The sequence below is a fragment of the Panthera onca genome, chromosome C1, assembly GCF_046562875.1.
Source record: "Panthera onca isolate mPanOnc1 chromosome C1, mPanOnc1 haplotype 2, whole genome shotgun sequence".
Taxonomy (NCBI): domain Eukaryota; kingdom Metazoa; phylum Chordata; class Mammalia; order Carnivora; family Felidae; genus Panthera; species Panthera onca.
The window spans coordinates 64,740,105-64,754,786 of NC_138346.1; the positions used below are offsets into that span (position 1 = coordinate 64,740,105).

A 14,682-nucleotide genomic window follows, 5' to 3' on the forward strand; every position below is an offset into this window, starting at 1 on the left:
GTTCATAATGGTTCTTTTGAGCACACTGCCATTTATCAATTTCTCTTTACAAAGTCTTCAAACAGACTTCTCACTATTACCATGTTCATTCGTAGCCTTTCAAGTAATTTTGGTTATATTCATTTGATACAGCCTGTCCCATCTTTATGAGATCCCTAACTCCTGTCACTTATCACTGAGAAACTACATTCTTTTATTCAACCACATTTTCTAAGAGAATGAATCTGTTGCTATCAAATGATCAATGTCATGTGAAAGGAGTTTCTTAATAGCATAAATTTAAATAGCTCATCTTAATAGTCCAACAAGCTCAAAGGCTGTTTGTATCAAATATAAGGTTGTGTCAAGTGCTACCTGTTCAACCTTTGCCATAAATTCTGACTCAGTGGCTACTAATGATAGAAAAGGATTGATGATGGCTGGAATTAACCTTGGCAAGAAAGAAAAGCAGTGTCATTGGGGCCAGTTATGAGCTAACTTACAGAGGTACATTTGAGGATTAATTCAGATAGTAGCCAAAGGGAAAATGTTTTTTGGTTCACTAAAAATGAAATAATAATTTTGTGCATAACCTCTGTTGAATGAAAGCAAAGATGCAAATTACATATGGCAAAATATATTTCACATCACTTCTGATCTTTCCTTCTGATAGAATCCAAATTGTTGAATTAAAACACACATAGGTGATTTTTGTAAATGAAAAATATATCTTTTACATTGTAATGGGTTGTTGCTTTTTATTTTACGGTCACTAATACGTATTCATTTCACATTTGGACAGATACAGCAGATGGCGTATCTCAGGAGCTCTTCTCTGCTGGCTTGGTTGATGGTCATGATGTAGTTATAGGTAAATCATTTTCCAGTATACAGTGTCTTTTTGTTGGTCTATCAAATGTAAATGCATTCAGAAACAAAAGTTTTCATAAAGGAATAATTTTCTCTGGATGTTTGAAAATTGCGTCTTGAATTCTTATCTTTTATGTGGAAGAACTGTGTAAGACTCCTATTTCATTTTCTTTTTTAAAAAGCTCTTACTGTAATTCTGTCCCATTTAATAAGAGCCTCACTTACTGGAAATGTAAAGAAGAGCCTAGAAGACCCAAAAGTCTATGATATAGAAAAATAAGATGGTATAAATTCCACATACCAAAGCACAGGAACCTCTGAGGTCCTCTGTCAGAGTTTTCTCTGTTCTTTCTTTGGGCACAGTTCTAATGAACTTAGATACTAGTTTTCCGAGCCATTAGCAAGATGAATCACAAGATCTTAAGGTTGGATGTGACTTAAGAGATCATTCAGGACAGTTCTTTCATTGTGTGGACAAAGACAAATTCCTGAAGGGATTCCATGTGTTTTCTGGAGCCATGCAGCTGGATTGGGACCGAGGCACTTCTCTTTGGGCACATGACTGTTTCTACTGCTTTGAGAATAAACAGATAGCTGCATGGAGATGGGGTGCCCCCTATATAGAGGCTTGCTTTCGGGAGCAGGAGATGACTGGAGGCCTCCCTGCATGGCATGAAGGGAGGGGGCAGGAAAGCTGTAAGAGACAGACACTATCATCTAAGAAAAAGTGTAGCCTGTAGGGTGAGGGTGAGAAGCTCCACGCTCCTTAGATAATCCTATTTGTGAAGATTTTATAATGTAATCCATTGCTGGGTATTCATATTGATGACCCTAAGTAATCAAGATTGGTTAACATTGTACTAATGGTAACAATGACATTAATTAATTATATTGTTAACAATTATTATAACATCATATTAGGGTAATGTGTATTATGATCAAACTTTCTTCAAAAATAACCGAATTAAAAATGATGCTTAAAATGACTTTGGGCCCCATAATTGATGTGTTTTAACTTAAAAAAAAAATCACTTGCTCAAAATGAACCCTTTCCCCGGTGCTGTTGGAGTTTGTAACTGAGGGAGCTTTACATGGATATGCTTCCCCATCTGAGTAATCTGTTCCTGTAAACTATAATGTAGGTCATTATATAAATGAATTATTTTTGAGAGTAACAGGTTTTAGTGGCAGATTAGGATTCTCAGTAAAGAATCAGTATCTAATATGTTAATTTTTTTAATGTTTATTTATTTTGAGAGAGAAAAGAGAGTGCAAGTGGGGGAGAGGCAGAGACATAGGGAGAGAGAGAATCCCAAGCAGGTTCCGGGCTCTCAGGCGGAGCCCAACATGGGGCTCGATCCCAGAAACCGAACTGCGAAATTATGACCTGAGCCAAAATTAAGAGTTGACTCTTACCTGACTGAGCCACTGAGGCTCCCCTCTAATATGTTATTGACATACAAACAATATGTCATAAAGGTGAAGATACTTTATAATTAGATATAATTAAGCTCTTTTTCCTTTCAATTGTATGTGATTTCCCAAGGAAGCTCTGATTCCTCTGCCAAGTGATGCATATATAAAGAGAGAGAGACATAGTTTAAAGCAAAGTGGCATACATACATATACATAGGTATGTATGTATCTCTTGATATTTTCTGTCTCTCACACTTTCCTTTAAAATCTTGGGAGAGATCATGGCCAGCTGAGTTCTTAGCAAAATGTTCTGATCAAATGTGAGGGAGAGCTTGAACAATGAGGTGAGTTCAGCTTTGGTGTCTACCGTAAATTCTATCTCAGAATTGTTTATGTTAACAGTTCCTTGGCAAAGATAGATGCTCTTTATTCTCATTAGAAAAAGTGAGCACACGCCTTTGTTTCCTGGTTGACCTGACAAAATAAGGAGAAAAGTTCATGGCTTGACCAAGATTAGCAAGAACTATGATCCATACACTATACAGCCTGAAATAAAAATTAATTAATAAATATAATAATCTTAAACTTATTTTAAATACCTACTAATGTCTGTTATTGGGCAAGAAGTTAAGGATGAAAGCCTTTTGACTTGAGTTAATCCTGGCAGGTGGTAAGGAACATGGAGAATAAGAGAGATTCATGGAAAGATACTAGGTTACATCTTTTTTGTAAGCATGGGCTTGCTTCAAGCCTTCAGTCAAATTTAGTATACTTCTTTTTTTTGCCTCAGTCTCAGTTGAATCTAAACTAAAGGATTTGGGGTTGTTAAGTTCTGTAAAAGAGGAAATTAAGGCATAATTCCTGTACAATTTATTGAGTGTGTTTTAAATACAATATCAGATAGCCTTTATTTTTTCATACTTATTCTGCCAAATATTTTTATTTCGGCTTTCCCCCCCTAATTGGAGCTAAAGTATAAGGTGTTGGAATAAGGCCAAGCATATGCAATTCCTCCTTATCTAATAGCCCTAAAAATTAGCCTTACATTTTTGGATAATGCCTTACAGTGTTTGTGTATTTCATTTGATTAGTTCATCAGTTACATAAAGTAGAAAGGACAGGTTGTTTTTAATCAGTATTTAATGGATGAAAAGGGGAGGTCAAAAGATTCTGGGATGTTGTAACTTGTCATGGTCTTTGAACTTGCATCTTAGGACTCTAAGCCCAGAGCCTAACCCTGACCCTGACCTTCTGTGTACAATCAATCCAATGTCTTCAGCCTTGAAAAGTAGATCCAGATCATTTTAAATGATGTTTTTTTTTGTTTCTCTTGGAAAAATGAAAAGCATATCTTTACTTGCTTTTCATACACCAGTAGATGCTTTGTATTTTAACTGCAGACTATTTGATAAACAGATAAAGTGTGCTTAACTGTCTTCCTGAAACCAGTCCCAGCAATTCTCTGCTCTCTCCTTTATCATCTACCACCCTCTTTACATTTGTATTTCTCGCATCTTACAGAAAGCCCTGTCTTTGCCCCAGCCCCCATTATAGCTATTTCCCTCCATCCATCCCCCTTACAGCTAAACTCCTCAAAAGAATTGCCCTTGACTGTAATCCTTTTCCTCCCACTGTCTCCTGAGCCCACTGTGGTCAGGCCTTTGACCTTCCTTCTCCACTCAGGCTGTGCCTTGGCAAAGCTGCACCCGGGGAGGGCGCTCACCTGGCGCGTGAAGTGTCAAAGCACAGGTGGGTGTGGCTGGAGCAGAGTGACCCAGAGCGATAGAGGGAGGATCTGTGCTCTGTGAATGACAGCTTGCCGTGTTCCTGGTTCCTCAGCCCAGTTGTTTGTTCTCAGTCCCCCCACAACCACCCCCCCCCCCCACCCCTGCCGCCTCCCACTATGTGGCACATGAGCAGCCCTGGACAGAGCAGACAGTGCCTTTTGCCGTGATAACTTTTTTCATTGGTTTTTAAGATTTCATTCTTGGTCCTCCCACCTTATTGGTATTTCCTTCTCAGTCTTTTTCGTTGGTTGCTCCTCATCTCTCTGACCTGTAAATATTGACATGCTCAAGGACCCTTTTGTTGGACGTCCCCTCTTTTCTATAATAATCACTCCCTTGGTGATCTCCCCTAGTTTCGTGGTATTAATGTTTTCATTCTCTAATTCCCAAATGTGTTTCTCCAACCCAGACCTCTCCTTTGAATTCCAGACTCCTGTCCAGTTCCTTTTGTGGTATCTTCTCATGAAAGGCTAGTAGCATCCCAGGTGTAATTAACATCTCCAGAATCCAGCCCCTGCTGTGTGCTCTCGATCTGCCCCTCCCCCAGCCTGCTCCCTGGGTTGATGTCCTCTCTTTTCCCGTGCTCCAGCTGAGAGCCTGCATTGTCCTTGACTTCCCTTTCTCTCATACCTGACATCCAGTTTACCAGAATGTAATGGCCATTATTCCCATCTTGCTTCCCATCCAATTTCAAGCCTCTTTCATCTCTCAGTTGAATTACTGCATTCTTCCCTTTGCTGGTCCTCCAGCTTCTGTCTTTGCTGCCTTTCAGCCTGTTCCCTTCGCAGCATCCAGAGACATCCATGTAAAAAGTAAGCCAGATGTAAAAGTAAGGCGACATGTAGTGTGATTCCATTTATATGAAATGACCAGAATATGCAAATCCATAGAGTCAGAAAGTAGATTAGTGGTTGCCAGGGCCTGAGGGGGACACTGGTGGCAAGGGGGCAGGGGAATGGGAGTGACTGCTAATGGGCATGGTGTTTCTTTTTGGGGTGATGAAGTTCTTCTGGAATTAGAGGTGGTAATGTTGCACAACCTTGTGACTACTAAAAACCACTGATTGTACATTTACCTCAATTAAAAAAAAAAAGCCAGATTACATTAATGCTTGAAATAAAAACCTCTAGTGGCTTTCCATCCCACATCTCAGTGGCTTACAGTCCCCTACATGATCCATCCCTGTCACTTCTCAGACATCCCTCTCTTCTTCTCTCTGTTGCTCGTTCCACCTCAGCCATATCAGCTTTTTTACTTGCCATTCTTTCTTCCGGGATATTCCTTCCCTAGGACACCTGTCTACCTCCTAGAGTCTAAATACTGCCTCTTTTTAAAATAGAATTTTTTTTAATGTTTGTTTATTTTTGAGAGACAGAGACAGCATGAGTGGGGGAGGGGCAGAGAGAGAGAGGGAGACCCAGAATATGAAGCAGACTCCAGGCTCTGAGCTGTCAGCACAGAGCCCAACACAGGGCTCAAACTCACGAGCCGTGAGATCATGACCTGAGCCAAAGTCGGACGCTCAACTGATGACTGAGCCACCCAGATGCCCCTAAATACTGCCTCTTAAAGGGGCCTTCCTTGACCAGCCTACTTAAAATTGCAGCCCAACCCCCACACCCCTTCCTCATTTATTAAAAAAAAAAAAAACTTTTTAAGTGTATTTATTTATTTTTGAGAAGGAGACAGAGCATGAGCAGGGGAGGGGCAGAAAGAGAGAGTGAGAGAATCCCAAGCAGGCTCTGTGCCATCAGCACAGAGCCCAGTGCAGGGCTCAAACTCACAAACTGTGAGATCGTGACCTGAGCCAAAATCAAGAGTTGTACACTTGACCGAGAGCCACCCAGGTGCCCCCGCCTCCTCATTTAATCATTTTACTAAATCTCTCCCTGTCTAACAGGCTATCTGCTTCATTTATTTAGTTAACCACATAGGTTTTCCCTGGAACATAAGTTCCTTAAAGGCTAGGATTTTTATCTGTTTTCTTAACTGTTCTGCTCCCACCGTCCCAAACTTTGTACTTCATATAGTTGGCACTCTGTGAATCCTTGTTAGAGATAAACAAATACCATTTTTAAATACACAGGTATCTCATTTACTTTGGAAACAAAGGGTATTTTGATCCCAGGATCCCAGGTTTTTAAGAATCTTACTTTTGAGAGTGCAGAATTCAAGTAGTATTATATAAATATGAAATGTGTTCAACTTGACAACTATACAAAGAAAAAGTAGTCCAGTTAAGCTTAGAGCATTGGCATCTAGAGGTTTGAATGATTTCTTAATGTGTAATTTTCCATCTTCCATAATATAAAGCAGCTACCATTTAAATAGGTTAAAAATCTTTTTTCCCCCCATCAGAATTTTCTCCTGAATTAGACATGCTTAGGGCAACATTAAAAAAAAAAACAAAACCTGAAAGAAGCAATAGTATATGTTATGGAGCAATGAATGTTATGACTTTTATTATAGACTTTTATTATAATGTAGCAAGCATACGTTACAACAAGTCTTCAGCACCTGGCTTCAGGGTAATCTGCCTTTAGTGTGGGAACCTTTACAAACCAGTTTGGATTGAAGAAGGAACGGTGTAGTGACATGGAGTGATTGTTTTTGTGCAGAAGCAGAGCAGTGCAGAGATTCAATGCACTGTTTGTAGACTGCAATCATAAACCCACTTCAGTTGTGCTTAAATGCAGTGCTACCTTGGGCAAGAAACAGGAGATGTTTTTAGGCCCTGTGTTAGTGGAAAGGGATAGATTGACAAGGCCTCCTGGGGGAGTGTTGGTTTGAAAAAAAAAAAAAAAAAAGGTTAACTTTGTAAGATGCAAAAGTTGGTGATATGCGTGTATGAATTTGCTTATCTTGCCTGGCTGGGATGGCTGAGAGAGAGACCAGCTCAAGAGAGACCAGTTCTGAGTCCCCATTTCAGTTGTTTCTAAGAAGGATCCCAAGGATCCCTGATACAGTGAAGCAGCAGAGAAACTTGTTTCCTTTGCCTCCTCCTTGAAAACCAGCCAATCAGAAGTTTTCTCTGCAATAGCAGCACAGGGGAGGGGAAAATGTAAAACCCAAGTCACGTTCAAGACACAGCAAAAGTTCTGAATTTTGTTCAGGCCTTGTGATCCATGATATTTTTGAGTCTCTTTTGAATGGGTGTTATAACCTCGGCAGTAGAGGGAACAGTGATGGGTGCTAACCTAGCCACTTGTTTGTCCTGCTCAGGGGCTCCTCCAGGGGTCCTATCCAGGGGCCGGATTCCACAGTGGGTGAACCTGGGGGGAGGTGGCTGCTCAGCAGCTGCCTTCCCAAGTGCCTGCTGACTTCCTTGCTGGGTCTTTATACCACCATTTCCTGGCTTTTAACAACATGTGTGTATATATTTTTTCCCGTAAGTGGAGTTTAGAACCAGATGTTAGAATTTCTGTTTCCTGAGAAGCGAGCTGTGTTTCTGCATTCATTTATGCAATTTTCCTTTGGTGGAGCTTCAGCCTAGCCAACTGGTTCTTACTGCACTGGAAGCTGATATTAGCTATGCGTATTCTCAAAGCGCTCTCAGTGGACGTTCGGACATGTGTTCATGACCCCGGAGTGCTCTTTTCCTGCACATTAGAATCCTGTTCAAAACCTGTCTCCCCTTCAAGAAGCACCATAAATGCCTTCTCCATGCAGGCTTCTCTGATGCTTGCCCCCTCCATGACAGATCCAGGACAGCTTTTCCTCGTGTGAATTCCAGAGAACTGTGTTTTACCTTTAGAGACACGTGGCTTTCATCCTGCTCTGCTTTCTGGTGCCTGCCTTCTCTTTGTCTGGAGGCTAAGAGCGCCTTTAGGGCAAGGCCTGTCTTCTGCTTTATTGAATCTCTGCCATCCTTGCCACACACTTAATAAATATGCCTGCGGATAAAGGAATACATTTAATCTCATTTGGCAGACTTAATGCTGCAATAGTCCGTGGATTGATAATTTATATATATTGTTGTACCTTCCCAAAACTGAAGAGTAATTCACCATAACTGATGTTTTCTATCTTCCTGCCCCCTTCACCTTTTTCTCTTCCATAAGAATAGACTTCTCACACGACTTTAGCGTCTTGCCTCTCGGGAAGGAAATATGGTGGTTCCAGAAGGCATTCTTTCTTCTTGCACTTGCTGAAGCTCCAGTGTTTGTCTCAGCATGGACCCTGAAATGCCCATATCACTCTTTTCTTGGGTGCTTATGAAAAATGCATATTTCTGGATTCCAGCCTAGAGCCACATTTCTGATTCCAGCCTAGAGCCTGGAGTCTTGGGCTTATGAGTGTAGAAATTTGCTTTTATTTGTTTGTTTGTTCGTTTGTTTGAGAGAGAGCATGCGGGGGAGGGGCAAAGGGAGAGGGAGAGAGAATCTTAAGCAGGCTCCACACTCAGAATGGAGCTGGATGTGGGGCTTGATCTCACAATCATGAGATCATGCCCCAAGCCAAACTCAAGAGTCCAGACATTTAACCGACTGAGCCACCCAGGTGCCCTCAAATTTGCATTTTTTAACAAGCATCCCAGGTGATTCTAATACACAGTAGGATCTCATGGCTGCTGCTTTCTTTTCTGCTTCCGGTAACCTTTGGAAAGTGTTTTTAGCTTATTGTGTCATCTGTATCTTTTCCAATCTCACTAATCTTTGTTGCTTTTTTTTTTTTTTTTTTTTTTTTTTTTTTTTTTTGCCTTATTTGATTCTACTTTTTAAGAGTCTGTTTTAAAACTGTACCAGTTTGGGGCGCCTGGGTGGCTCAGTCAGTTAAACATCTGACTTCGGCTCAGGTCATGATCTCGCAGTTCATGAGTTTGAGCCCTGCATCGGGCTCTGTGCTGACAGCTCAGAGCATGGAGCCTGTTTTGGATCCTGTGTCTCCCTCTCTCTCTGCCCCTACCCCACTTGCACTCTGTCTCTGCCTCTCTCAAAAATAAATAAACATTAAAAAAAATTAAAAAAAAACTGTACCAGTTGACGTTTTAAAATTGGAGTGTGTATAAATGGTAGAGATGTGTGGAGAAGCTTCATTGGTATCAATTTTTTACCATAATGAGTCAGTACAGTTTTTATGAGAACTGCTGTCCAGGATGCAGGAGGTCCCCAGTGGCCCTTCAGCTTTTATTTCTAGATAATGGCAAAGTGTCTTGAGTCTCCAAAGTATATAAGCAACAGAACTTTGCTCATTCGTGAGCATATGGTTGGGTGTGTGAAGTGCCTTCTTCCCTCAGCTATAGCCAGGGATATTTTAGTCTGTTGTGAGTGATTTGGGATTTATTGAGGAGCACTATGCTTTTACAATGAAACTCTTGGGAAGGAGTGAACATATTCTCTTATATTCAGTTCGGTGATTATGCTGTGATGTTTACTGATGTTGAAATTCAGTAAAGGAAAACTTCCGCTAAAAAATATCGTCTCTATTATACAACTGGACTATGATTTTAAAGTGGTGACAGATTATAAAAAAGGAAGAAAAGTCCTGAAGTCCTTTCTGGGTTTTAGACAGGGTTGGGGTTAGTTGAATGATGTCAATAAATACAGTTGAGTGATTCCTGATTAAAAGTTGTCTGTATGTTAAGTTTAATAGTGTAAGGAATTAAGGACTCTAAGTGGCTTGGGAGAACTATACTGATTGTTCTTCCTTACATATATTTATCAGAAATAAATGTTGAGTGGTTTAATGTGGTACATAGGGTTACCATTCAAAATGTGCCCCTACAAATTTGATTGTAGCTCGTTGCTCCTGGCTTCCCAAGTATCTGTTTGTTTGTTTTTTCTATTTTAAAATATCTTTAGAAGTGCCTGGTGGCTCAGTCATTAAGCATCTGACTTAGGCCCAGGTAATGATCTCACAGTTTGTGAATTCGAGCCCCGCATCAGGCTCTGTGCTGACAGCTCAGAGCCTAGAGCCTGCTTTGGATTCTGTGTCTCCCTCTCCACCCCTCCCTTGCTCACACTCTGTCTCTCTCTGTCTCTCTCTCTCAAAAATTAATAAACTTCAAAAGAAATTTTAAAAATTAAAAAATCTTTACTGAGGTATCATTCCCAATATAGGAAAATTTATTTTAACATGAAAAATTAGTATGCAAAAATTATTTTAAAGTATTTACAAGTGTTAATCTGGAACTGTCTAATATAAAAGTACCATGCTTTCAGATGAATGACCACCATTTCTAGCTGAATTCTCAAATACTCAGAAATCAAGCTCTTTGGAAAGGACTAGAATCAGTGTTGATGATTAAATATTGAAAGAGCTGTTTGTTCCGTGCAGTGCTGGGACCAGCACATAGAATGTGCAGAGCACATAGAAACACACACTCGACGTTAATTTAGTCACAAACCTAAGTTAATATATTTTTAAGTTTATTCGATTGCAACAGAAAGACAGACTGAATTAAAACATAATTCTTATTTTAACAGAGTATACTTTTTATAGTCTGATGACCATCCCCTCCCCCAAACTTAAGGGAATTAAACAGAAGAAACGTTTTCTTAGGAAACCAAGTCAAAAGCTAAAATAAGCTTCCCACACCTGTGATGAAGTTCACTGTCAGCCCCAGTCGCCCCCTCTGCTTATCTGAAAATTCTAATGGAAAATGATTGAATATCCAGGTAAGGGTTGGCAGACTTACTATTTATAAAGACATTCTGAGTTAGGGAGGGGACAGTTTAAAATTACCTTTCAAAATATGGGCAAATGTTATTTCCAGGAACTTGTAGAAAAGCATAAAATAACATCTGTAATTTCCCCCAAAGGTGTTCTCGGTTTCTTTATTACATGATTATGAATCAGTGCAGCAGTAAACCATACTGTAAGCCCTAATTTTCTAATTAACTTTGTCACTTTTTATTTAGTTAGGAGGTGTGGATCCTTTTTAAAACCACTGATATAGATAGACTCCAGTTAGGATCTGTACTTAATTTCACTTAAGTGAAACAAGAGCTTGCAAATGGATTAGGCCTAGATACTCCAGATGAATGACTACCATTTCTAGCTGAATTCTCAAATACTCAGAAATCGAGTTCTTTGGAAAGGACTAGAATCAGTGTTGATGATTAAACATTGAAAGAGCTAACTTAGTTAGCAGAGTCTTGCTTTTTTCAATTACTTCAGATTGTCCTGTTTTAATTTATGTTAATCTGTATTTTAACTCTAGAATCAGATATGCTTGACGATTGTATTCATTCTAGCCGAACTTTCTGCCTATGAAATTACAATAAACTCCAAATTACCAGTCCCTACTTGTAGTGAGAATATCTTTCTGGTGAAAGTAAAGTAGGTTTATTCTGGTACAGGAAACCTAGTCTTTCTAATATTACCCATTTTTTTTAACACTACCAGCTGTGTAGGATTTAAATTAAACGGCTCTTTTCCTGCACAGTCTATTCTATTAGTAGATTGATTTGTTTTTGGCTATAGTTAGTGTGTGTGTGTATGTATATACCCACTTCAGAAATCTCTGGGCCTACATGAATCCTAACTATTCCATCAATAATACAGTATTGTAGATATAAGTACATGCCCAGTTGTGCTTGTTAATAGATTCGAGGCAAATCTCCTAATCCCAAACCAATTCTCTATTTTTTTTTCTCTACTAATTGAGATAAAGGAGAATATACTGCCTCCTAATTTCTTGTATAACAGAAAATAGGACTCCCTGTTTACCCAATCAAAAAATTTTGAAGCCAAGAAAGAAAATTAGGTCAACATTTTTGATGCACTGTGGGCTTGTCATCACTATTTTTTAGCTTCATGTCTAATTATAATCTTACATTTATTTGATCCTGTAGCTTGCATTTGCTTACCATTTTTTAAAAACAAAGAAGTTCTTCTTGCCAAACCCAAGAAAACCTAGTTTTTATTCTTGCACTGCTAGGTTGAGTATCCAAAAGGTGTATAAGAACGTTTTCAGCCCAGATTCATTTTAAGGCTAGGAGAGACCTTGACTGACCACATTGTAATAGATTGAGCGTTAGGTCCTTTTTCATCACATTTACACTTTTCCCATTGTATCATCAACATTTGTGTCCAGTTGTGTTCCTGAGCCAATGTTCATCAGAAGTAGCCACTGTACTGTGTAAGCCATGGCAAGCATTCTATAAATGTTGGTTTTCCTGGAGGATTTCATGTTGGGTGAGACATAAAGACCACCCAGTAGGAATTTGTAGTTAGGAAAGCATTTGAATAACTGTGGGTGCAAACTCACAGGCCTGGCTCTACAGTCCTCTGGCCATGTACACTGGGATGGACTGCAAAGAAGGAGCTGCCTGTTAGACTTGGGAGGGAGGTTTGTTTTTTTCTTTTTGGGGTGGAGGGGTGCCTAACTTTTTAATAGCAAAATGCCTTAATCTTCACCCTTAGGGAAGTTGGTCTGCCTTAAGAGGTTTGTTACTTGAAATGAGAACATCCCATTCAAAGTATCTTTTCAGTAATGGACCCCCAGGAGGACTAATTTGTAACAGATTTTGAGACTTCTACCAGTTTGTGATTGTTAGCTGGGTCTTTAGAAACTCAATATGCTCATGCCTCTTTCTTCACTGGATGAATGGTTCTGGGGTCAGAATTCTGCCAGCTCTCTGCTCTTTCTCATCTGCCTGTGATATGCAATGCCAGGAGGACAGGAAACGGCTTCCAAATTGCTTAGGCTATAACCTTGCTTCCCTTCCCTCTGAGTTGACTGTCAATTCTTCACATATTTTTCTTAAGGTTTTGCTTCTGATTGTCGTAGTTGTCAGTGGAGCTGAGTGGTAAATTGAAAATGGCATGCACTGGAAATTTAACATCCAATAGAAAGGTAGAATACAAATTAGAGGACATGATTTGGACAACACTATTCTTGGGAAGCATAAAAACATAGATAGTTCTGGGGGACACCTGGGTGGCTCAGTTGGTTGAGCATCCAACTTCAGGCTTCGGTCGTGATCTCGCAGTTTGTGAATTCGAGCCCCACATTGAGCTCACTGTTGTCAGCGCAGAACCCCCTTCAGATCCTCTGCCTCCCCTCTGTCTCTGCCCCGTCCCTGCTCATGCTTTCTCAAAAATAAAAAACAAAAGAAAACAAAACCTTATAGATTGTTCTGACTGATGGGCTTCTCAGCTCCTGCTGGAGCTCTCAGGTTTTCTTTAAAAAAAAAAAAAAAAGGGTTAGCTTCAGTACTCATAAAAATTGTTACCAGGTAAGGAATGAGTATGAGAAATTTTTGATATTTTTGTAGGGTGGATTTTTTTTTTTAACATCAAAAACATAGAACTTTATACTTAAAATAACTGAACGGTGCTTTCTGTAGTTAATTAGCAATTATTAAATATAACACCTCAGGCTTCTTGCCATAGTCTGAAATATCCATGTATTTCAGATGTCTACAGACCAAATAGCTGTTAGCCAAGGAGAACAGAAATTCCCCTGGGATATTACTGAGTCCCCAAAGGAATGTGTCCCAGGGGTCACATCGCTTTGTCTTGCTGGTTGCCATGCGGTGGGCTCACTGGCTCCCCTTGTTCCCTGCCCAAGAGACTGAAGCATCCTCACTGGTGAAATATCACCAGCCAGCATGAGGGACCCAGTGCCCACAACAGTGGTGCTGTTTTTTGAAGGTCTTTGGGCACTTCCTTATTATCGGGCCAGAGTGGTACTTGCCTCCATGCAGAAGTGGGAACAAGGGCCTTCTACCACACTTTGTCATGCAGGCCCCGAAGCTGCCCTACTTCATTTATTCAATAAACAGAGCATGTAATCTACTCTGTGCCAACTACACCAAATGAACAAAACAGAGTTCTTGTCTCCATGAAGCTCCCAGTGTAACAGGAGAGGAAGACACAGGTGTGGGTAACATTAGAAATTGTGAGACGTGCTGTCAAGGAAAAAGGTGCTCTTTTGTGCTATAAAGAAAGTAATAAATAAGGGTCCTCATTTAGATGCAAGAGCAGAGTCAGCCCCTCTGAGGAAGAAACATGTGAGTGAACTCTTAGATTCAGCCTGGTCACACAGGGCAGAGGTATGGCTTGTGCAGAGATAATGATCTTGGTAAAACATGACCAGTGTGGCCAGATCAGGTGAATGAGGAGAGAGTGATGTGAAATAAGGCCTCAACCAGAACACCAGGGCCAGATGGTACAGGACCTTGTAAATAGCCATTCACCATAGTGCCTTGTTAAAACCAAACCCTAGCCGTTCAATTTTCAATTGAATCACTATGTAGGTAAAGTACAGAACTTGAACCTTTCCTGCCTTTTTTTTTTTTTTTTTTTTTTTTTTTTTTTAATCAAAGAGGGCAAATAAATGCTTTCTTCTAGCCTCATTCACCTGCAGGGAGTCTGTATGCACAGTTTACATGGGCTCAGATCCCTTTGTGGCCTGGACTTGATTCCCACTTGACTGAGCTGTGTAGGAACCACAGAAGGACAGGGCAGTAGTTCTGGAGGACTTGAGAATTAAAAGCTGAAATGATGTTTCAACATTCTGTGTTCATTTAACTTTGAGGGCATTGGAAAGTGACTTGTAAGTTAATGTTTAGGGACCAGGAGAGCTTCAGAGATGCCTTCTAGTAATTCCGAATCCAATTATTGTATCAAAGGGAAATTAGGATTTCTAGAAAAGGAAAGACTTGGACATTAATTGCAGATA

General features: G+C 40.0%; 1 protein-coding gene across 5 annotated transcripts in view; it reads left to right on the forward strand.

Annotated features, from left to right (window-relative positions):
- Positions 1 to 14,682, forward strand: part of STK39 (serine/threonine kinase 39) — a 318,329-nt gene that overhangs the window by 246,243 nt on the left and 57,404 nt on the right. For all 5 annotated transcript variants that reach the window (XR_013557279.2, XM_060624836.3, XM_060624837.3 and 2 more), the window contains exon 16: positions 782 to 850. Coding sequence is in view for 4 of the 5 variants with exons in the window: in XM_060624836.3 (XP_060480819.1) it covers positions 782 to 850 (69 nt within the window). In the remaining variant the exon portion in view is untranslated. The remainder of the gene's footprint in view (positions 1 to 781; positions 851 to 14,682) is intronic.